This window comes from Carettochelys insculpta, chromosome 5 (genome assembly GCF_033958435.1).
Source record: "Carettochelys insculpta isolate YL-2023 chromosome 5, ASM3395843v1, whole genome shotgun sequence".
In the NCBI taxonomy this organism is placed as follows: Eukaryota; Metazoa; Chordata; order Testudines; family Carettochelyidae; genus Carettochelys; species Carettochelys insculpta.
In genome coordinates this window covers 28,494,603-28,518,254 of record NC_134141.1, presented here as the reverse complement: position 1 = coordinate 28,518,254, position 23,652 = coordinate 28,494,603, and the positions used below count along the sequence as shown (strand labels likewise).

The 23,652-nt window shown below is 43.8% G+C and overlaps 1 protein-coding gene across 2 annotated transcripts in view; it reads right to left on the bottom strand.

Moving 5' to 3' along the window:
- Nucleotides 1-23,652, bottom strand: part of RCL1 (RNA terminal phosphate cyclase like 1) — a 108,258-nt gene that overhangs the window by 30,644 nt on the left and 53,962 nt on the right. Inside the window, exons 1-5 of one of the 2 annotated variants that reach the window (XM_074994859.1) lie at nucleotides 13,854-14,089; nucleotides 8,804-8,875; nucleotides 6,012-6,187; nucleotides 2,696-2,770; nucleotides 1,418-1,542 (exon numbers count right to left, since the gene is read on the bottom strand). In XM_074994859.1, the coding sequence (XP_074850960.1) occupies nucleotides 1,418-1,542; nucleotides 2,696-2,770; nucleotides 6,012-6,187; nucleotides 8,804-8,875; nucleotides 13,854-13,989 (584 nt within the window). In that variant the 5' untranslated portion in view covers nucleotides 13,990-14,089. Of the gene's footprint in view, nucleotides 1-1,417; nucleotides 1,543-2,695; nucleotides 2,771-6,011; nucleotides 6,188-8,803; nucleotides 8,876-13,853; nucleotides 14,090-23,652 lie in introns of those variants that run through there. The other variant, XM_074994861.1, reaches the window with a different exon arrangement.

The window sequence follows — 23,652 nt, the reverse complement described above, 5'->3', positions numbered from 1 at the left end:
TGAACTATACTGCTTTTCATCTGGCTTGACAGAGTCTGATAAGAGTGAGCAAACTCTGGGAAAGAAAAAAGAAAGGCCACAATTAAAAAGGGAGTGTGGTTCATGTACATGCCCAAAGAACCCAATTCCAGTGTACTTGGCAAACGACAGTGCATTGAAACATGGACAAAGAAGGCAAAGGGGATGTTTAGTCACAAAGATACAACATATAAATATATAGGGAGGAGGCAAGAGAGACATGGAGAAGCTGTTCTCTTCATGCAAGACACAGTTCTGGGAAGAATATAATGCAAACACCCACTTCCCTGCATCCTCGTTGATCTTAACGGTATAGGACAGACTCAAGAGTGAGAGAAATGTACCAAAGTCAACATTCTAGTCTGAGATTCTGGGCAACATGATCTATTTCATGCATATCACAAGGGATATAATGAGAAAGTGCCACAGGTAAAAGGCGAATGCACTTTAAGTCAATGCCTCCAGCAGGAAACCTGTATCTGCCCCATCTTTCCCTTCAGGCTGATGGGAACTTGATGTTTGGGGAAAAACTCAGCTACAACACAATGGTCAAGGGAAGCAGGGGCTCATGGGAGTTGGACTCCAATGCTGCTTCCCCGCACAGGGAATAGAATAACTGCTCTTCTAATTGAGTCAACTTCTTACTATCTCAGTACAACAGGAATGGAAGGTTTGAGGAAGATACAGTGTGAAAAACAAGAGGAAAGAGAACACTAACCATGGAAGTCTGTTTCATATGTATGCACAGTGCCAGTTTATACTTTGCCATAGCGTGCCACATCCTTTTCATTACACATCCTCCACGCCCATCCATGACTGTACTGTTGAGGACTGAAGCACTAACAGACCACGAGTAACACATAAAAGGCTTAAGTGCAATGTGTGGGCTATGCAGTCCAAACTGGGCTTAAAACTTAGATTCTCACCCTACATACATTTAGTATAATCATCATAAAGAAAAGGAGCCCAACAGTTCAACCTACAATAATTCAAGTTTTGTTTAGTTTTAAAAGTGAGATTCTCTTTTTGGCATTGCTACATGACACTCAATCACACACATGTAGAACTGGAAAAAACCTCAAGAGGTTACCTAGCCCAGCCCCCAAGACCCAGGCATACATGATGGGAAAGCATTTCTATTTTCCTTGCCACTTAAGCATGTCTGTTTAAAAAGAACCCCACAGCTTCTCATCTGTTTTCATGGTACTTGTTTCCCGTTGTGTTTCAGATAAGGACTGCATACTGTTAGGCTGCAGTCCAATAACCTGTGTGATTGTATTGCTGAGTACCAAGTACAGCAATACGTACCTGTATTATTTTGGTGTTCACTGAATGTCATGATAAACTGCAATCCGCAGAAGCTTAATGAAAAGAAACACATAGAAAAAAAAAAAGATACGCTGTTCCTCTGATCCGTTTGATTTTGCCTGGGTCTGTGAACTGAATAGGTCGCAAGGCTTTCCTAATTGGACAGGCAAATATCACCTCCCCACCTCCTTTGGGGGGCATTCCTCTCCTAGTGATCTGGATGCCAGAGTTTAAAAGAACAAAACAAAACAAAACCAAAGACAAACCAAACAGGTTAGCAAACAAATGGAAAAATATATTTACACATTCAAACTGATGGCTTTTATTCCACTTACATTATACTAGAACATTAAAAGTAGAGGTTAATGTCACATGAATACAGGAAAGGCAACATTAATATCTGAGGCAATGCTAGAGCTAATTTACAATCTGAGGTAAAGGTAATTTTCTATTTAATTTAAAATAGAATGGGCAATGCCTGCCTCTGAAATTCTCTACTGAACATTAGATAAAAGGAGCATTAAAAGCAGATCTGTGCATTGACATCACAAAAATGACGTGCTTCTGAAAGAACTGAATGAAGATTCTCAGTTGCTTAACATGCAAAAGGACTAAATCAAATCCCTCTTAAAAACAAAGCAACAAGGATACAGATGCTTCAGCCTGTCAGAAACAGCAAGTATTTTAAATTTAATTGACCTGTAAGCATGCCAAGTTGGCATTTAAAAAAAAAAGAGACAGCCAACAGTCAGGCACTTCTGCCTGGCAGGAAACAGTGCATAAGGGTTTTTGTTTTGCAGCGCTTTTTAAAGTAAGGATAGTTTTGAATGGACCACAATTTCTTCTCTATATCCCATTCTTCCCCTCAGACCCAGATTTTGGGATCTGTCAAAGGTACAATAATTAGTGCATTGAGGGGGGACAAGCCTGCCTGAACTGGAGGCAGGTCTAAATTTGTATAAGAATGTGGATTCAATGGTTGCCTATCTGCACTAGTGGCAATGGACAGGGGCGGGGAGAGAAGAGAGGGAAGATCCCAGTGAATGGACTGAATAGGAGAAAATGATGCTGAGCTTTTTGAAGACAGGAGAACATGGTGAGGAAGGAGAACGTCTCCAGGCTTGCCATCTCCAGTCTCTCCCTCTCGATAGCCTTGGCATTTCTCCTCCACGGCACACTAAAACGTAATGACTTTGCTAATGCCCTAAGAGGCCAAGACGACAGACAATTTTTAACATGTTTAATACAACCTATGGATGACAGTAGACCTCCTAAAGGCAGAAGAGGACAGGAAACACACAGCTTTGTATGAACTAGGGCAAAACATCATTTCAGCCAATGCTAAATAGAAAGAATTAGAAATTCTTACCTTAAGTTCAAAACTGTCACCATCAATTCCAAATTTTTTCAATAAGGGCAGAGCTGTTGCCTTAAGTACATCCACCTAGAATAAAACATAAGCAGACACCCTCTTTACTACCATGAGATGGAACAGACAATATTTATGTCTAAGAGAGTTAAAAAAATCATGCTAAAGGTTTTAAAGGACAATCAAGTAGTCTAAAAGGGTATAAACACCCTATTTTCAGTTATAGCTTTGCCCCAACTTGAAACAGTTTGGATTGAAATTTCCCATGCCAAATGTTTGCAGTTGCAATCAATGAGTTTCACTGAAAACTATACAGCTGCTCTTCAGAATGACATTAAAGAAAAACATGTTTTGGTCACATTAAATTCTAACATGCATTTATTTGAGAAACTAACACCTCCACATATTGCAGCAGGGATGTGAAATCTGGCTGGGGGCAGATGGCAGGGAGGTCACCCTGGCATCAAGGATGTGCCTTTTTCTGATCTTTTCCAGGAAAAAAATCTCACTCAAATTTGGCCATGTTGTAAACCTGGGAATGGTTTCAATTTGCATACATTCTGTCAAGACTAAGAGTTTGGCAGTCCTCTGAATAATACATCTGCACTGGGCATATTTCTAGTTTGGGGTAAGCAGGACTTGACCTACAATTGCTGTTTTTGGCTGCTACGAGTAGCTATAGCACTGGGCACCAGAATTGAGAGCATCTATTCTTTGCTCTCAAAGCTCCTCTTGCTGGCGCAAGAATGGAATGCAGAGGGAACTAGAGCCAGACCTGGGAGAGCAGCAAAAGGAATGGGAAGAAACAAGGATCCAGGATCAATTAGGGGAGACTAGAAGCCAGACCAGAATCCCCCAGAGGTAAACTGGGGCCTGGCTGGGTAAGAAGACAGGGGCATGAAGGCCTGTATCTACTACAGCACACTCCCCTCCAGAATCTGCAACAGACCCAAGATTCCAGTGTCTCATCATTGCTCAGAGGTCAGCAAACACCTGTGAAATCTACTGCCAAACTAACAACCAACAACAAAAGTTCCCCTCTCCAGCAAGTAGTTGGTCCACACAAATGGGGGTAATCTACTTCTGCTATCAGTTATTTTGCTAGCTTAAATGGCACACATTTTCAGTGTGACTGAACATTCAAACCCTATTTCTGAGCAACGTGGTTGTCAATCTGTTGCTACAGAATGTAATTTCTGAGTTTTGTTTTGTTTTTTTACAGCCTAGGACTTAACAAGCAAAAAACTACAAAGAAAGAACGTTAAGAGTTGAAAAGTCAAAGACTAAAGTCCAGAAATTATGCAATTAAGGTTTCCTGCACACCCATAACTCCACTGCCTAGTACGTGATCACGATACAGATAATCAAATATGTTGCTTTTAGCATAGTATTAGTACTGTGACATAATCCATAGTTACGAAACTATGCTTATGATATCAATCTGATAAGTCTTGCACAAAATATGTCTCAGTTAACGCATGTAAGTATCATTGAAAAGATTATGATTTACTAAATCCTATTGGTATGCACGTATCATTTTTTGCATCTGAAGCTGAGACTATTGACTGGTGTGGTAACTAGGCTGCTGTGGATGATGCTCCTTGGGTAACACTTCAGGCAAAACAATGAAAAAGCCAGACTGGGGCGATAAATCGCAGCAAGGACGATGGATGGAAAAGACTTAGCCTTCCTGTGGGTGCTCCACAGTACTACTGACTCACAGATACTGTGATGCTACAGCAATCAAGTGACTCGATCACTTGATACCCTGCATTTTGGACTGGTGAGTTCTTTCACTGGGGTTTGGGTGGGCGCTGGGGGTGGGAAAAAACATCAAACAAAAGATTCCCACCTTATGCTACATGAGGTGGGTGAAGAAAACCTTCAAGGCCTTCAGTTTGCTTCTCTTCTGCCTCCCTATCCCAAGAGATACTTAAAAACACCTAGAAATCAAAGGACTCACACAGGTGGCCGGGGCGGGGGGGGGGGGGGCACGGAGACTGCTGGATCCAAGCTATTTGGAAAAAAAAAAAAAACACCACACCACATCTGGCCTGTGAAGACCTCTCCCTAAACCAATATCTAGGGCGAGGAATTATGTTTTGTAACTAATTTATTCAATTAATCTAGCTTCAATTTTGAGTTTGTTCTCCAAGGGAGAAGGACTTCTGGATGTTGTATCCACTCCCTTAAATTAAGCCTTCCCAGAACTGATCTCAGTCTTCACTGTTCCGCAGCTGGGTGCCATAACTGTAATAACTGGAAGTGACCTATATGCACAGAAGCAGAATGAAACCATTCATGGATATTTTAGCATCAGATGTTCTGTAATTGGCTTGACTCTTCCATCTTTCACTTTTCTATAGTTTGGTCTCTCTGCGTCTTTCCCTCCATTTCATGTTTGTCTGTAGTGTTGCCTTTTTACCCACCAGCCCTTATTTATCTGTGCCATATCTTCTCCCTTCTTGCTTATCCTCTGCCATGTTCCCCTGCTTGTGTCTGCTCTACTTCCCTTTGATATATTATCCTTTCCCTCTTGATTTCTTCCTCACTCAGTGGAAGTGAGGCACCACGATACTGATCAAAATGCCACTTGGTCCCTTTCTGCATATTAAACGACCTTGGCACCACATGCCCATGCTCAGAACAACCCTAAAACTCTGACTGCCAACAACCAGGAGAGTAAAACAAGGGTGGGTAGCTGTGGGTGTGTGCACGTACGTATGTGTACTCCAGCTGCCCTGTTCTGCATACTCCTCCAGAAGTTCTAGTGCTGGCCTCTGTAGGACACAGGACACTGTCCTAGACCATGGTCTCAGCCGGTACTGCAGCTCTTATGTTCTTGGAAAAAGCTGCTGAGACTGGCCAAAGGCTGAAAGAACTGTGGAATATGGGAAGACTTACTCCAATTTTGATTGGTATTTGAATTTTGATGTGGCTTAAATAAACCAGATCCCCAAGCAGCATGGTGGTTGGAGAATAGTTGACTTGCAAATAATTGGATGTAACTTCTGAAAAGCCATCAAAAGGGAAAACTAGAGCAGCAGCAGGCTGTAATAGTGGATCCTAAGATGCAGGTACAGATCCAAACAGTCTCTTCCATCTCTCTCTTCAGTGATCCCAATTCCATTTTGCACAAATGCTCAAATACAGTACACTGAGTGGCATTTACTTCCAGACTAACCTGATGACTCCTAAAGCATAACATAGTACAGAGCATGGCAAATCCTACTCAGAAATGCAAGGGGGCTTTTCATGGATGGAGAGGGAAGAAGAAAAAAGTTGTCAGTGCAGTTAATGAAGTTGTGTTACTTACAGAAGGGTCTACTTGGTCATTTGTTACTCCCCTGAGCACAATTTTTAATGGATGTTTCATGAAGGGCGCCAAGCAGAGCAGGCTTTCCAAATAGTAGCCAATACTACGGTGGGGGCTGCAGTCATGTTCCAACACTCCGCCATACAGAAGGCCAGGCTGATAATATAGGGTGGTACCTTTTGAGAGTGAAGAAAAACAAGCATCATTACCACACTGGAAACCAAGAAAGTGTAACGCTCTGATATGCAACCATGTCCACAGTGGGTCAATTCCTGGCCAGAGAGGAACTTATAACAGGGGCAGACAGCACTTCCCGTGCTCTCCTCCCGATCCCATTTACCTCAGCAACTCACTCTGCCGCTCTAGGCACAACACGACTAAGGAACAAGGAGGCCCCCTTTTAACACTGTATCTGTTTTGCCCACAAACCAAGAAATCTTTTGGTTACCATCACCAAGACCCAAAAACTCACCGCCAGAAGCCAGGAGGGCAAAACATGGTTTTTCACTACACTTTTCCCCTTCCAAGACAGTCGGGTTATTACTAGCCCACTGAGACAAGGCAATGTCAGTATGAAGTTCAGGGCAGTAGGTCAGCCGGCTTACTGAGTCTGTGCAGTCCTTACATGAGCAAGTCAATGGGGAATTGACTGACAAGACTGAATAAGAGTCTAGTAGTCACCTCTGCATAAGCAAGAAGAGGGCAAGGAATGGTAGTATGAGACATAAAACCAAGAGTGACGCTCAAATCTCTGTATCCTACTGGCTACGTCTACACGTGAAGCTAACATCGAAATAGCCTATTTCGATGAATAACGTCTACACGTCCTCCAGGGCTGGCAACGTCTATGTTCAACTTCGACGTTGCGCGGCACCACATCGAAATAGGTGCTGCGAGGGTACGTCTACACGCCAAAGTAGCACACATCGAAATAAGGGTGCCAGGCACAGCTGCAGACAGGGTCACAGGGAGGACTCAACAGCAAGCCGCTCCCTTAAAGGGCCCCTCCCAGACACAGTTGCACTAAACACCACAAGATACACAGAGCTGACAACTGGTTGCAGACCCTGTGCCTGCAGCATGGATCCCCAGCTGCCACAGAAGCAGCCAGAAGCCCTGGGCTAAGGGCTGCTGCCCACGGTGACCATAGAGCCCCGCAGGGGCTGGAGAGAGAGCATCTCTCAACCCCCCAGCTGATGGCCGCCATGGAGGACCCAGCAATTTCGACGTTGCGGGACGCGGATGATCTACACGGTCCCTACTTCGACGTTGAACGTCGAAGTAGGGCGCTATTCCGATCCCCTCATGAGGTTAGCGACTTCGACGTCTCGCCGCCTAACGTCGAAGTTAACTTCGAAATAGCGCCCGACGCGTGTAGCCGCGATGGCCGCTATTTCGAAGTTAGTGCCGCTACTTCGAAGTAGCGTGCACGTGTAGACACAGCTACTGTGTGTAAGGTCAGTGCTAACAGAGCTTTCTTACATTAGAGATTTGTGTACACATGCACATAAATCAATGTCAGTACCCAACTGGTTCTAACTGGGGCTTATACTGGTGAATCTTATACCAGTTTTTCCTAAACTGGGGGAGGAAGAGGAAACTACACTGTAGCCTTTATTTCTATTTTAAAAGTTAATGTTAGCGATGTTATATTATACCACTGAGGGTTCAGCTCGGGGCTACAGTCTTCAATTCAACAGTCACCTCATCTTAACTAAATTACTGGCAACAGGTGGTAACACCTCCTGTGCAGGAACTCCTAATGCAGGCCACCCTTCAGGAGCACCTCCATCTCCTAGTGAATCATTAGTAACATACTTTGCTTTATCTGATTCTTGACTCCCTCCCCTCACTACCAGCCCTCTGTTCTTCTGATTTGCCCACCTTGATTACACTTTTTGGTTCTCTGTGCCTTAAGTACTGAGTCTGTGCTGGTAGGGCTATGGTCTGAAGTGGGTCTGTCCCATGAAAGCTCACAAACTTGAGAAATTATTTTGTTAGTCTTTAAATTGCTATGGGACTGCCTTTTTTTCTAGTGAAGCATTGCCACTTCAAGTTGTGACACAAACCAACAGTTCCCTGCCCAGAAAATTCCAAGTTATGACTGACTCATATTTCCCTGCACCACAGCATTACGGAAGAAAGCAAACTTAATGGAACATGAATGACTCTTTAGAACTGCCTGGTTTTGGCTGGTTCTGATATACTTCAGGGCATTAGTGTATTTAACACTTAGTCCTTTGGAAACAGACCACCATCTAATCCAAGCGTGGGGAGCCCTTTTTGGGTCAGGGGCTATTGACCCACAGCCCCAAATCAGACGGGGGCCACAAGTGAAGCAAAAAAACCAAACAAACCCAAAACCCAAACCAAACCCCCAACCCTCACTGATGTAGTCCTCAGCTGCAGAGGGGCCAAAGCTATGGCGTCTGGGCAGAAGGGAGGGTGCAGGAGCAGGCTGGGAACTGAGGGTCTGCTTGGGAGGGAGGGTAGGGACAGGCTATCTGAATAAGTGTGAGGTGCAGAAGTAGGCTGGGGATGTGTGGTCTGGGCTGGAGGGGGGGTGCAGGAGCAGCTGAGGGGGCTCCACATCCCCAACTCCACTATGGACTGGATGATATGGGGGCGGGGCCCTGAGCCTTGGGGTCCAGATCCAGGCAAGCCGTGGTCCATATCTGGACCAGGGGATTCCCACCCCTGTTCTAATGTGTCTGTCCCCAGCAAACAGGTCCTTTCCCTGCAGCTCCAAAGAACATACCATGAAAGAAAGGAACAAAGAAGAAGACAGTTACCTGTTTGATTTATCTCAATCCTAGAGCCATTAGTCACTTTGTCAATCAGTCGTATAAAACTTGCTTCAAAATCTGTTGGAGTGGGAAAAAAAAGATTGATTTTAAAATCTTTTTCTTTCAGAAGTTACTTCTGGAGAAGTCAGCCTTCACAAGAACCATTGCAAAAAAGCTCTCTCTCCTCTTGGTAGCCCTGGGAGGAGGAAGGTAGACAGGCTGACTACTACTACTTAGCACTTGTACTCTGAGTAGAGCATAGGTCATCTACAAGTCTCCTCCACTTCACTGTGTTTTAAACAAATATTCAGGTCATGAAAACAAAAGGGGCTGCAAACAGTAGTGCAAATTCATGTTCTCATTTGCACTCTTTTCTCGGATTATCACAATTCTAGCATTAATCCGCCTTGGCAAAAGGGAAAATAAAATCTGTGTCTTGTTAAAAAGAGAGGCAAAAGTGATGTACTCTGCCTCCCACCAACCATCTGACTGGGGAAATAACCTATTTATATAATAGCACCGTATTCAACTAACTACTAATCTTTGGGAATTTGGTGGGTTTCACATGTACAGATGGGGCCATGGGGCTGGATGCAGTGGCCGGAGCAGGAATCAAGCCAGGGGTCTGAGCTGGAGACCAGGAGCAAGGATAAGAAGCGAGACAAGGAAGTCAGGTGAGAAGCCAAGGTCAGCATAGCAACCAGGTAGAGACAGCTTCCCAGGCCTCTCTTTGCCTCCCAGCATTCCACCACTCAGGGCCCAGGAAGCTGAGAAGCTTCAGGTTTCATATCTCCATGTAGTCAGTAGTGAACTGCTAATGGTAGTAGCAAGCCAACAGCTGACTGGGAACTGTGCAGACCCACGTTTAAGGCTTACTGGATCATGACAAATAGGAACAGACAGGTAGCCATGTTAGTCTGTACTCCAACAAAACAAAGCCACAGAAATGCAGCACTTTAAGGACTAACAAAATGAGTTATTCAGTGATGAGCTTTCATAGGACAGACCCACTTCTTCAGATCAGTTGGGTCTGTCCCATGAAAGCTCATCACTGAATAAATCATTTTGTTAGTCTTTAAAGTGCTGCATTTCTGCAGCTTTGGATCATGACAGGTAGAAGAGATTCCCAGGCATGACAGTGGTTGTCCATGCTTCACCACACAATATTGTCCATTGTATTTGCATCCTGGCACAAGAGATAGGGAACTGAGTTCCGGAGAAAGGTGCATAGTGCTGGATAAGAACAGAGAGGGGTTCTTGCCTTAAAGAGCTCAGGGTTCTCTTTTAAATTGATGCATGCTGTGGGGAAGTTGTTTAAAAGCTTTAATACATCGGTTGAGTTCCGCTGCTGTCACTTCCAGCTGCAGTTATTTGGGCTGAGGGTAAATAAAATCAAACAGTGAAAGAGGACCAATTAAAATCATAGAGAATGGGAGACAAAGCCACAACCTGAGCAAGCACTAGGCATGCAGCAAGCATTGTGTGCCAGCCCCAGCAGTCACTGAGTGGGACCTCTTGATCCAGAATTTGAGTGGCTCTTGGTATGCTTGGAAGATTCAAATGATTGGAAGACAGCTAATATAACACCAATATTTAAAAAGGGCTCTAAAGAAGACCCTGGCAATTATAGACCGGCAAGTCTAACATCAGTACCGGGCAAATTAGTAGAAACAATAGTAAGGAATAAAATTGTCAGACATGCAGAGGAACATGATTTGTTGAGCAAAAGTCAACATGGTATCTGTAAAGGGAAGTCATGTCTTACTAATCTATTAGAGTTCTTTGAAGAAGTTAACAAGCATGCAGACGGGGGGGGGGGGGGGGGATCCAGTAGACATGGTATACTTAGATTTCCAGAAAGCCTTTGACACGGTCCCTCACCAAAGGCTCTTATGTAAGTTAGGTGGTCATGGGACAGGAGGAAAGATCCTTTCATGGATTGGGAACTGGTTAAAAGACAGGAAACAAAGGGTAGGAATAAATGGTAGATTTTCCACAATGGAAGGGGGTAACTAGTGGCTTTCCCCAAGGGTCAGTCCTGGGACCAATCTTGTTCAACTTATTCGTCAATGATCTAGAGATAGGGGTAAGCAGTGAAGTGGCAAAGGTTGCACATGACACCAAACTGTTCAGGACAGTCAAAACCAAAGCAGACTGTGAAGAACTTCAAAAAGATCTCAGCAAACTGAGTGACTGGGCAGCAAAATGGCAAATGAAATTTAATGCAGTTAAGTATAAGGTAATGCACATTGGGAAAAATAACCCTAATTATACATATAATATGATGGGGGCAAATTTAGCTACAACAGATCAGGAAAGGGATCTTGGAATTATAGTGGATAGTTCTCTGAAAACATCCACGCAGTATGCAGCGGCAGTCAGTAAAGCAAATAGGATGTTAGGAATAATTAAAAAAGGGATAGAAAAAAAAGACAAAGACTATCTTACTTCCCCTATATAAAACTATGGTACACCCACATCTTGAGTACTGCATGCAGATGTGGTCTCCTCACCTCAGAAAAGATATACTGGCATTAGAAAAGGTTCAGAAAAGGCCAACTAAAATGATTAAGGGTTTGGAACGGGTCCCATAAGAGGAGAGGCTAGAGAGACTGGGACTTTTCAGTCTAGAAAAGAGGAGACTGAGGGGCGATACGATAGAGTTATATAAAATCATGAGTGGTGTGGAGAAAGTGAATGCAGAAAAGTTATTTACTTGTTCCCATAATATAAGAACTAGAGGACACCAAATGAAATTAATGGGTAGCAGGTTCAAACCTAATAAAATAAAGTTTTTCTTCACACAGCACACAGTCAACCTGTGGAACTCCTTACCAGAGGAGGATCTGAAGGCCAGGGCTCTAACAGAGTTTAAAAAAAAAGAGCTCGATAAATATTTGGAGGTTAGGTCCATAGATGGCTATTAGCAAGGGGTAAGGTATGGTGCCTAGCCTTTTTTCAAAGGCGGGAGATGGATGGCAGGAGACAAATCGCTTGATCATTGTCTTCGGTTCACCTCCTCTGGGGCACCAGGCATTGGCTACTGTTGGCAGACAGGGTACTGGGCTAGATGGATCTTTGGTCTGACCCAGTATAGCCATTCTTATGTTCTTATGCCCAGTCCTCTTTAGAGACAAGCCACCTCAAGATCTGGTAATTCTAGTGAGAATGGTCTGTGTATTGTTTAATCAGGCTACTAGAATTATCCATGCCACTTCAATCTTGGCATCTTCTCCCCTTCCTCCACAGCATCAACTGATCTCTTTGCAGCAGGAAAACATACACAGACAGAATAATCTTCCACTGCTTGGATGCGCTGAGCTAAGCAATGGCCCCTGAGAGGTGAGATACCCGAACAAAAGAGGGGCTGGTAAGGGGCATCTGGCTCCAATTTGGTCTGTGAATAAAGAGGACTGGAAGCAATATTCCCTATATTTTTTCCCATCAGGGGGTGGAATATTTTATTTTTATGTGCACTAAGGCATAGCTGTGCCCCATTAATAGAAACACGCTGCCAGCTGGGCGCACTCTGCTAATCAGCTGGGCAGCACATGACTCTCTCCTAGATGGCCCCCCCAAGTGCTCAGCTTACAGGGAACACTAGATGGAAGATGCTGGGATATGGAGGGCAATCTGAGGACGTTTGCAAGACTGCAAGGGCTAGTTCATAACAGGGGGAATGGGATTTGTACTGCTATGCATTGAACGGATGTGTTCCTTGAACTGTGCATAGGCACACCCAGGTTCCTAAACCCAAGGGTTAAGAGTTAACTTAACAATGTGCATGGGCTCATCATTAACAAGTGCTTGGTCATGACAAAGCACAATCCCTTATTGTCAAAATAACTGCAGTTTAGCTTGAGAAATGGCATTGGCAGAAGTCAAAGTGTTTAAACTGAGGAGGTAACCTCCCAGCCAACTATTGCCAAAAAAGCTCACTTTAAAGTAACGCACCACAATGTAAGAAGCTGCAAAACATACAGACCAACTATGTGTTCTTGGTCTATTCCTGGAGGAAAGTCCAAGAGAAGAAGCTTAAGATTTAAGGGTGAAATTCCTAATAGTTTTGTTAAGCAGAATTACTTATTCATATAATTACATAAATTTATATGTAAAACTACTGAATACTTCTGATTTCACATCACTAGTAACATGCCCTTCTTCCTTTACAAGTAGCCATGATACCTGCATCTATTTCCAGTATCTGACCATAGCTGCAGTTCATTCCCCAAATTGTTAAAACATGTCACAACAGACTAACTACAGTGCATGGGACCAGCAAGCACACACCCATCAATGCCCCGTGTCACACACACTGATAAAAGGACTGGACACATAGGTGGTGCAACCAGATTACACATCTGCCAGTTCAGAAAGGGACTTGCCCAGCTTGCTAAACCTAGCTCCCATCAGGCTGCTAGTGGTTTCTTGGACAGTTTTATTTCAAACTTTAAAACAAATTTTCACTTTGGAATCTGCAATAAATGCTAAAAACATAGTCCTGTTACTAAAAGGTGTAACAGTGGGTGAGCAGTTCAATTCGAAGTACTTCACTGGCATAACCAAGTATTGAACTGCTGCCAGCATGTTTTCTTTAGAAGTACTCTTAGGTCTCTGTCAAAGGCAAACAGAATATCTCAAGTATATTCTCAGGAAAGAGCTTCACAGCGTGACTATGATTACTTACTGCAAGTCCATTATATGAACCAATAACGTGGGTCTCAGCTACTACTTGAAGAACAGCATGCGAATCCCTGACAGGGGGAAGTGAAGTGACCCGTATTCTCTGTGTCGTAAGGAAACCCGCACCTGTTACCCCTTCCCATGCGCATTGTAAACAAAAACAAGCCACACTTCGGATTTAGGGCTCTTTTAAAAACAACGGTTCATTCTTCCAACACCGAGCCCAGTCTGACCATTTCCATTATGGAAACACGCCCTCCTCCGCACGCTCTGTCTCACCCCACTCCAAGTCGCCACCCAACGCTTTCCTCCCCCGCCCCACCGCATGCCACCCGCAGCATGCCCTTCCCAGACCAGGAAAGCCGTCCACTACCTCTGAGGCCGGGGTTCTCCTCCTTCGCCCGGATCTTGCGGATTTTCACCGGCCTCCCACTCAGCGTAGACAGCACCAGCCGCTGCCGCAAAAAGTTGCACCCCACATAGCTGAGGGAGTGCGACTGGCTCGCCATGCCCCCGCCCGACCGCCCCCGGGGCGCTGCTGCGAACGCGGTGCCGCGGGGACCCCGCAGCAGTGCCCAGCGCGCCCACGTGGTTTGGAACAGGAAGACGGAACGCTGAAACATCTGGGTCAAAGGGGAAAGGGGCGGAGCCTCCCCTCCCAGAGGGGGAGAAGTCCCCGTTGCGGCGGAGGCTTAGCGCTGGCCGTGGGCGTGGTCACAGCAGCAATGCCGCGGCGCTAATCGGGTTAGCGGGACGGGCGCTAGCAAGGGGCGGGGCTGGCAGCGGTGGAGAAGCACAGGTGGGCGGGAGCGCATTAGAACTCGAGCAGCAGGAGCCAGGCTGTCAGAGGCGGGAGCTCGGGAGTAATAACAAGCAGCAGTAGGGTTGGAAGCAGCAAGCGCCGTACCTACTATTGAAACCGTAGCGAAAACAGCAGCAGCAGCAGCAGCCGTAGTCCGAATACGGAAGCTAATTTAATCAATAGCAAGAACCGCAGTGGTAATAACAGAGAGGTGGGAATCAGTAATAAAGGTCCTGATTCAGGAACGTTCGTAGGCACGTGCACGTGCTTCACTTGGGGCATACCGAAGCGCCCTTACTAAATAGGGATGAGGGTTTTTTTCTGAAAAAAAAAATCGGTAGTAACAGCAGTAAAATCTCCAATCTGTAGCCAAAGTGAGTTGTCAAATCAGTCGGACACAACTACAATTGCGGGATATTTTTAAAAGTTTAAAAATGTTTTAATGTATTTAAATTCTTTGTCTGAATTGGCAATAATAAAACGAAATGCTTTTGTGCTACGTCTTCACAGTAACAAACCAATGTAACTGATAACCAGTGTTACATTATTTTTACTGAGAACCATTAACTACAGTCTACATTATTATTGCTATCATTACACATTATGAGTTAGAACGTATCTTACACTCATCTGATGGTGACCCAGATCTTGGGTCCAGATACAGAGAAAAGCTGTATGCTCACCCCTTCTCCTTCACAAAGTAGTTGGGCAGGCAGGCAGGGAAAGGGGTGAGCATGGCTGTGCTCACAGCAGCCAGCCAACAAAGAAGGGACAGTGTGAGGCTGTACTGTAATAATTTGCATCTGAGATGGCCAGCAGCAAAATACTATGTCCTCCAGCAGAAAGGGGATTGTGGTTCCTGAACTATATAGCTCCTTCCCTGGATGGCTTTTGAGGCAGTGTAGCATTCACCACCCTTTAGTTGCAGTTGTCTGTGTGGTGCAGTCTAATCCTACTGTTTTAATTTTTTAAAAGTTATATAATGGTTGTATAGATCTGAATTTGGGTGTGAAGCCTATAAGCCACTAAAGTTAAGATGGGAGGAGGGACCAACTAGTGTCCCTTTACACTTTAATTACACTCATGACTGTATATTTTTAATAGTAATGGTTGTTGATGGAACTGCTTGACCAAGAAAATATTAATCACATGAGTGAAAGTTTCAGTATAAAGCTTTCTAATAACAATATGAGTCTTTCTCCTGCATATATCATTAATACAAGGGAGCAACTATGCTGCCTTCGCATGGAATCCTTGATCAGTAGCAAAAAGCTAAATTTAAAGTAGACAGTGAAAAACAGCATCTCAAGTTCTCATCATAAAAAGTGGAAGACAAATACAGCCAGGAGTCCTCTAATGGGGTACTTTTCAAGGCCAACAACACAAGCCCTAGCGCTGAGTCAGCTTCCAAGGTGACACACCTCAATAGTGAGTGAATCTCAATGACCAAGAGATATATCCTCCTCCAGTTGTAACAGATCATTGTACCTCAGGAAACAAACTCTACTACTGAAACTCAATTATCAGTTCTTGGTATGTGTTGTGTCTCATCTCCATCATAGGCAATATCAGACGGGACCCTGCAATAGGGAACATACTCCAGCATCTCTAGTTTAATCATTAGGTCTAAGGCTACATCTACATTACAGCAATCTGTCAACAGAACTCAACAGAAGAGATCTTCTGACAAAACTTTTGTTGGCAGTGTGTCCACACATAAAAGCGGATCCAAAAAGTGATCTGCTCTGTTGACAGAGAGTGGCTGGACTGCCCAGCTGTCTCTTGACAGAACGGCTGACTGGAAGCACAGCAGACAGGGCTGCCCAATAACCTGGAACCTCTGTCTGTCAACAGAGGGCGCTCCAGGGTGTCCTCGTGACTTTTTTGTAAACAGATTCTGTCAAGAAAGGTGTTCTGCCTCGTGGGGAGAGGCAGAAGGCAGTCAACAAAAGTACCAAGTTTTATCAATAGCATGTTGACAGAATGCACTTTTAGTGTTGATGCGCCACAGGTTCTGTCAAAAAATGTTTTGTTGAAAAAACACTCGAGTTTAGATGTAGCCTTTGTGACATAACTGAATGGAAGGCTGCACAAGTGACAGATGTTACTCTTATCTGTCTCTAAACCTTCATCTGCCAGCTGACCAATTTCTTTTCTGTCCACCTTCTCAGGACTTTTAGACTACTGTGATGATTTTAATTCACGCTGTTCCCACTGGGGATTCGCTGATGTTGATGATCTGGATGGAGTAAAGCTGGAGGAGTGGATGTCGACAGTTAGCCTGCAGCTTCTATATAATCTTGTTGACCCAAGCAATCAGCTAATTTCCGGGGCCTTGCAGGCTTTTTCCAATAGGAGGAACTGATGCTGGAGTTGGCTATTTCTCTGAACCACTCCTGTTTATTCACAAACAATGTATTGTACATGAACTCCCGTTGCCCTGAGTACAGAATGAGTCGAAAAGCAGGGGATGGTTTCTTTGCTGATGGTTCCAATCCTCTTTCAGCACCATAACCTGCCTCAGAAATATCCCTCCTGCAGCACTCTGCTTTAAAAAATCTCTTTCAAGGCTTTTTCTCAGGATTATGTTCCCAATTCTTGGTCTGGCTGTCTCCTTGAATTTCTGCTGCATTCCTGTCAGCTTCTTTTGTGTGTAGACGCGCCATGGGATTTTTTGAAAGAGCCCCAGCTTTTTCAAAAAAAAAATTGCTCGTGTAGACATAGCCAATGAGTTTTCCCAAACATTTCCATTGGCATCTCTGTGGCAAGTATAGAGTTAAGCCAATGATGCAGTATCATAACCACCAAACTGAACATGCTCTAGAGGATGAAGAGCTAAGCTTTAATGGGATGTGGCAATTGTCACTGACTAAACAGTGCAGGCAAAGAGGCCAGACATAGTCATGACAAAAAAGAAGACAAGACCATGCTAATTGATACTGCCATACCAAGAGACAGAAGCTTAAAAAAGAAACAAGAAGAGAAAATGGCAAAGTATGAAGAATTCTGTCATGAAGAAGAATGGAACAATGATCTCCTCAGTGATTACTGGAGTCCTTGGAACAATTCCTGCAGGTAAGAATGAACAGCTCAAGAACATGTTAGGAGCACAGGACATCACAACTGGTGATCCTCAGCAGCCAGGACTCTCAGACTTAGGCACTATGAGAATGTTGTGGAAAGTCAATGGAGAATGAGTATTTGAGTGCATAAAATGCAGAGGGTTTATCTACCTAAACTCATGGGGTCAATTCATGGTTGGATTTATTGGTGATTCATGAGGGATAAATTTTAGATAGTATCTTTCTCCTTTTATGTGTAAAGATTTTGTATGTTATGAAGATAATTTATTCAAAAACAACCCTATGATATAATACTGAGGGATAATAATTATAATAACTTCTGCTACTATATGTAAAATGGAAATAATAATCCTTACGATACAAAAATCCTGCAGATGAAAATCACCACTTATACTAATTACTAACTTAATTTTATGTCTGACTCCTTATGTGTGCGTTTGGCTTATGACTGTGGTGTTTATATGGTATGTGGCCCTAGATGTTAATGGTACTTGGCACTGTCATGTTATGCTATGTCACAGTGATTTAGTTTCTCTGAAACACTTGAGCTCTATATTTATTGGCATGTAAATAATTCAAATCATGGAGTGAAATGCAGTACAAGGAACTGGATACTATCCCAAGGCAAGACTAAATCCGCTTCTGGATGCATTTTCCTCCAGGCTGTGCTATTTTTTAGTAGTTTATCATCATCTGCCTTGTTCTGTTGAAATAGTCTGTTAGATGAAGGAAAATTGAGCAGAAAAACCAGCCTAGTTTGGGAGAAGTGGGTCTGAGTCCTGGTCCAGCAGCCAAATTCTTTGGTGATGCAGGCCCATTTTCTTATGTAACTCAAAGCAGAAATTGACCCCGGTCCTTTGGGGGAGAAATCTGGGTTGATGGAATACCATAAAGATAACAGAGTGAATCTGTGGTGTGTATTTATGTTCACAAAAAGTAGTTTCTGGTATCACATGATAGCAAGACTATTGCCAATTAAAGAGGAATACTCATCTCCTTTGAAGGAAGCTCATAACCTGAAGGGCCTTACTGACAATGTGAAGCCTAGAGGATGAGGTGCACTCAGGAGGTAAAATAGAGGAGGACCCTTCGAGTTCCTGCAAAGCAGGGGCCTGGGAGTCAACAGTTTGGTGTACAATGCTCAGCTCTGCATTGATTTGCTGCATGCCCAAGGGCTAGTTAGCCTCTGTGTGTTTTATTTCTAAAATGGGCAGGTTATTTACTGATTTTATTTATTACTTCTATGTGCACTATAATGTAAAAAATGTGTTCACTTCCCATGTCTTTGATTGCCTCCCCAGGACTATGGGCTACGTACAGTTTTTGCTAAACAGCAGAAATGGAAGGACAAATAAACTAACCCCCAGCTCATACACCTTGCCCTAAGCAATGGCTTCAGGGAAGAGAGAGTTCCTAGATCATGCACTGAATGATAAAGCTGAGAAACTGGTTCTTGACTGTGTTGTCACTTTGTGCTGCTGCCCCACCAACTTCATGTGCAAGAGCCAAGTATGGTTCCTGGTTACGGCGCCAATTTATTTTCTCCTTTGCACCTACCACAGCTCAGAGCTCTTGGCTCTCTCTGTCATGCCAGCATGGAAAAAGCAGTGCTCTCCTTTGAGAATGAACTGTACCAGCCTCCAGATGTTTACACCTAGGGAGAAGCCTGGTGTGAGCTTCATACGATCTCTGCTGGCATATTGGCCCCACAGACTTACCCATTTTATAGGTTACTATTGTAAGACTTATTGGAAAGTGCTTTGAGAAATTCAAGTGTAAGACACTGTAAAGGTGAATAGTATCAGTCTATTTCCCCACTTGCTTTTCAGGACATGCACACTTTTTAAAATGTCTGTTTGAATTTGTTATTATGTGGAGTGCAAGAAAGCATAGAAGTGTGCTGTGTTCACTGCAAATCACACCTCAAGACTTATGCTGCCAACTTTTTGCAGGAAGCACTAGACGCAATCATGTGCTGTGATTCATGTACAAAAATGAAAAAACAACCCACCAACCACCTCTGTTCACCCACTGTCAGGGGCACAGCTGCTATGACTAACTGCTTGATTGCTCCCTCATTACCAGGCAAGCAACAAACCTGTATGCACTGCCTTGAAATTGTTTGCCAGTGGCCACAGAACCCTGACTGGCTGCTGGTTTAGCAGCCATGGTATAAGGCTGGCTCCCAAACACATCAGTGCTTGCTCAATCCAGTGACTAGTCACTGTTTGCAGCTGCTGGCTTCGCTGTCTGCCTCTGCCTTATGACTCTTGTTGACACTCTGGCATTTGGCTCCTGTCTCTGGTACTGATTGTTTCCTTGTTTTTGGCTATTGCCTCCCTTGGACCCAGCTTCAACGGATAGGCTGAAATCTTGCTTCAACCACTAGGCATGACTGCCAGAAGCCCAGCTGGCTCCACATGAGTGCAGTATGAAACTGGGCACCTTAGAGAGATATTACATGACTCTGCAATCAGCTTTTCAGGCACAACATTTCACCTAGAGATCAAACCAATCACCCCTACTGGAGGACATGGCCTTGATTGCTTCAGTAAAGAAAGTGTTGTGAAGTCCCATTATTTTCTTAACAAGTCTAACACTGGTGTTTTTCTTCATCTCCCAGCTCCTGGAATCAACTGCTTATGTGAGAATCTCAACTTTCATTCTCAAAATAAAATTTCTACTTGTTGTGGGTCTGGTGAGGTGCTAGAAAGTCAGAAACCAGAAGGCAAATAAAAGAATCTCTACCCTAAGCATATATATGACAGTCTTGGGGTGAGGAGTATTTTTGTTTTTAAGTGTGATGCATGATTTGTGAATGCTTAGGACTGGCAATATTCTCAGTAGGGAAAACAGTGCCACCAGCTCTGTCCGCATGGAGCACAGGAAGTGAAAATGCAATGTGAGGGGAAGGTTGGGGCAGAAATAGGAGCTGTGGGGTGGGAAGGGGAAGAAGTCATGTATTCAGAGCATGGTAATGCTAAATAAAAAAACAAACTCATTTTGAATAAAAGTACCAGAATTATTTCCAAAGGCTAGTGGAGTGACACTTAATTGGTTGGTGCAGTCACCAGAACTTCTTGAACTGAATTATGAGGCTATCTATACTTATAATTACACTTGAATGCTGTGTCTATATTTATTTAGAAAGAAAAGTTACTGCATGGGGTGATATGGTACAAAATGGCTTTACAGTGTAGAAGTTGGCAAGAACCTGAGAACTAGGCAACTTCAACAATGTTAGCTTTCACTTATAATAATAATTTATAATTTAAATAACAATTATTCATAATTAATTAGTTGTATTGCAATAGCAGTTAAGAACACTCATCACAGAGCCAAATCCCATTGTGTCTGGTGCTGTCCAAACACAGGTGAAGCGGAGGAAGATCTAGAAAGTTACAGTCTAAAACCGGTGAGCAAACTTTTACATCAGGGCCCCCCTTTCATCCCTGCAACTAGCAGGGCCCCCCAAACTGTCTAATGTAATCCAAACTGACGGAAATTTAATTTATGATAATATGAAAAAAAAACCTTTTGGTATGCATGAGAAAATAACTCTGTAGTTTATTAATTGGTATATAAATGTGAATACACAGACAAAAACAGTAACACATTTCAGCATTTTTAATTAGATGGATGAGCCTGACACATGGCAGCCAATCATGCTGTGCCCCACTTACTTAAATTTCATGCCCCTCCTGAGGGGGCCTGCCCCCCCAGTTTGTTCACCTCTGGCCTAAATCACTGATCAATCTATACCTTATTACTATTTTAAGGCCTGGCACTGCGACTCTTATCCATGCAGCTGCAAGCAGGTTCTGAAGGAATGTGTCCCTTAAAACTGCTATCTGGAAGCAGGCAGGGACAGTGTGTGTGTCTATGTAAATATACTTTGCCTCTTCTTAGTTTAGATTTATTAGATATTCAGCTGTTGGAGTGATATTTTTTGTTCATTAGCTTAACTTGTGACCCAACACCAACTATGTTTGTAATAAGTCCAGGAATACCTAAAATGTGGTTACCAATGTTTGAAATTTTGTGGGAATACAGAAAAGCAGGACTGTGCTAATTTGTTCCAAAGGAAAGGGCTCACAGTTAGCAAAAGAAGCTTGCTAAGCAGCGGCTTGATTTTTAGCCCTCCAAAAGAGAGAGGGCCCTAGAAACTTTTAGCCCTCTAAAAAAGAGCGGTGGGGGAAGGTTGTTCTGGCTAGGGGTCTGCATACACTTCCCTGACTCTACTGTCAAAACAAAAAAGCAGTAAAGTAGCACTTTAAAGACTAACAAAATAATTTATTAGGTGAGCTTTCATGGTACAGACCCACTTCTTCAGACCATAGCCATACCAGAACAGATTCAATATTTAAGGCACAGAGAACCAAATCAGAAAAAAAATTATCAAGGTGAGCAAATCAGAGAGTAGAGGGGCAGGGGATGGGGGGGTGTCAAGAATTAGATTAAGCCAAGTATGCAAAAGAGCCCCTATAACGACCAGAAAATTCGCATCCCAGTTCAAACCATGTGTTAATGTGTCGCACACATAACTAGATCCATTGTTTACAGTCAAGCCCTTAGGTACAATCACATTTGCTCTGATCCAACTGACAGAGACCAAAAACTACAAGATCTTTACCAAATATTCATAAACCTAAATTAGCCACCAGGAGAAATAAAAAAACAAGTGACAGGGCCAGACAAATACCCAGAGACCAGCTACTCCAAGATAGGCCTAAAAAAGCCAAGACCAGAACACCACTGGTCATCACCTACAGTCCCCAACTCAAACCACTGCAATGAATTATTAAAGACCTACAACCTATCCTGAATCAGGATGCCACACTCCAGAAGGCCCTTGGTGACAGGCCTGTTCTCTCCTACAGACAACCTCCCAACCTTATGAGAATTCTCATCAACAGCCACAGTCTATACCACAGGAACACCAGTGCTGGAACTTTTCCTTGTGACAAAGCCCACTGCCAGCTTTGTCCACATGTCTTTTCTGGAGATACCATCACTGGACCTAACCAGGTTAGTCACAGAATCACAGGCACATTCTTATGTTCCTCAACTAATATCATATATGCCATCATGTGCCAGCAATGCCCAGATGCTTTGTATGTTGGACAGACTTCAAACTCCCTTAGACAAAGAGTTAATGGGCACAGAACAGACGTAAAAACACTCCAGATCCACAAACTTGTTAGCTGGCATTTTAATGGAGTGGGCCATTCTGTTTATGACTTAAGAGTCTGCGTGTTATTGAAGAAAAATTTTCACACCACTCTTGAAAGAGAGACTGCCAAACTGTCTTTTATATTCAAATTCAACACATTAACACGTGGTTTGAACTGGGATGAGAATTTTCTGAGTCACTGTAGGGGCTCATTTGCATACTTGGCTTAATCTAATTCTTGACCTTCCCCCCACTTCTACCCCTCTACTCTCTGATTTGCTCACCTTGATAATTTTTTTCTGATTTGTCCTCCTTGCTTGCTGTTTTTGGTTCTCTGTGCCTTAAATATTGAGTCTGTTCTGGTATGGCTATGGTCTGAAGAAGTGGGTCTGTCCCACGAAAGCTCACCTAATAAATTATTTTGTTAGTCTTTAAAGTGCTACTTGACTACTGGTTTGAGGTGTTCTTCCCCTGCTTTTCCAAGAATAGAGCTAAATAGGCATCATTGGCTACGTCTACACGTGCCCCAAACTTCGAAATGGCCATGCAAATGGCCATTTCGAAGTTTACTAATGAAGCGCTGAAATGCATATTCAGCACTCCATTAGCATGCGGGCGGCAGCGGCGCTTCGAAATTGACGCGCCTTGCTGCCGCGCGGCGCGTCCAGATGGGGCTCCTTTTCGAAAGGATGCCACCTACTTCAAAGTCCCCTTATTCCCATGAGCTCATGGGAATAAGGGGACTTCGAAGTAGGTGGGGCCCTTTCGAAAAGGAGCCCCGTCTGGACGCGCCGCGCGGCGGCAAGGAGCGTCAATTTCGAAGCGCCGCTGCCGCCCGCATGCTAATGGAGTGCTGAATATGCATTTCAGCGCTTCATTAGTAAACTTCGAAATGGCCATTTGCATGGCCATTTTGAAGTTTGGGGCACGTGTAGACACAGCCATTAAGACCTTCTTCCTTATGCTGATTATGTTGGTGTTGTCTTTTCTTCTATCTGGTTTGCTACGAGTGGAAAGCACTGACTGGGAGCTGAAATCATTGAGGCTGATGGGCAGAAGTCACAGCTGAGAGGTGGATGGCAGCAAACGGTGGCTGGCAGCCAGCAGGGTGGCA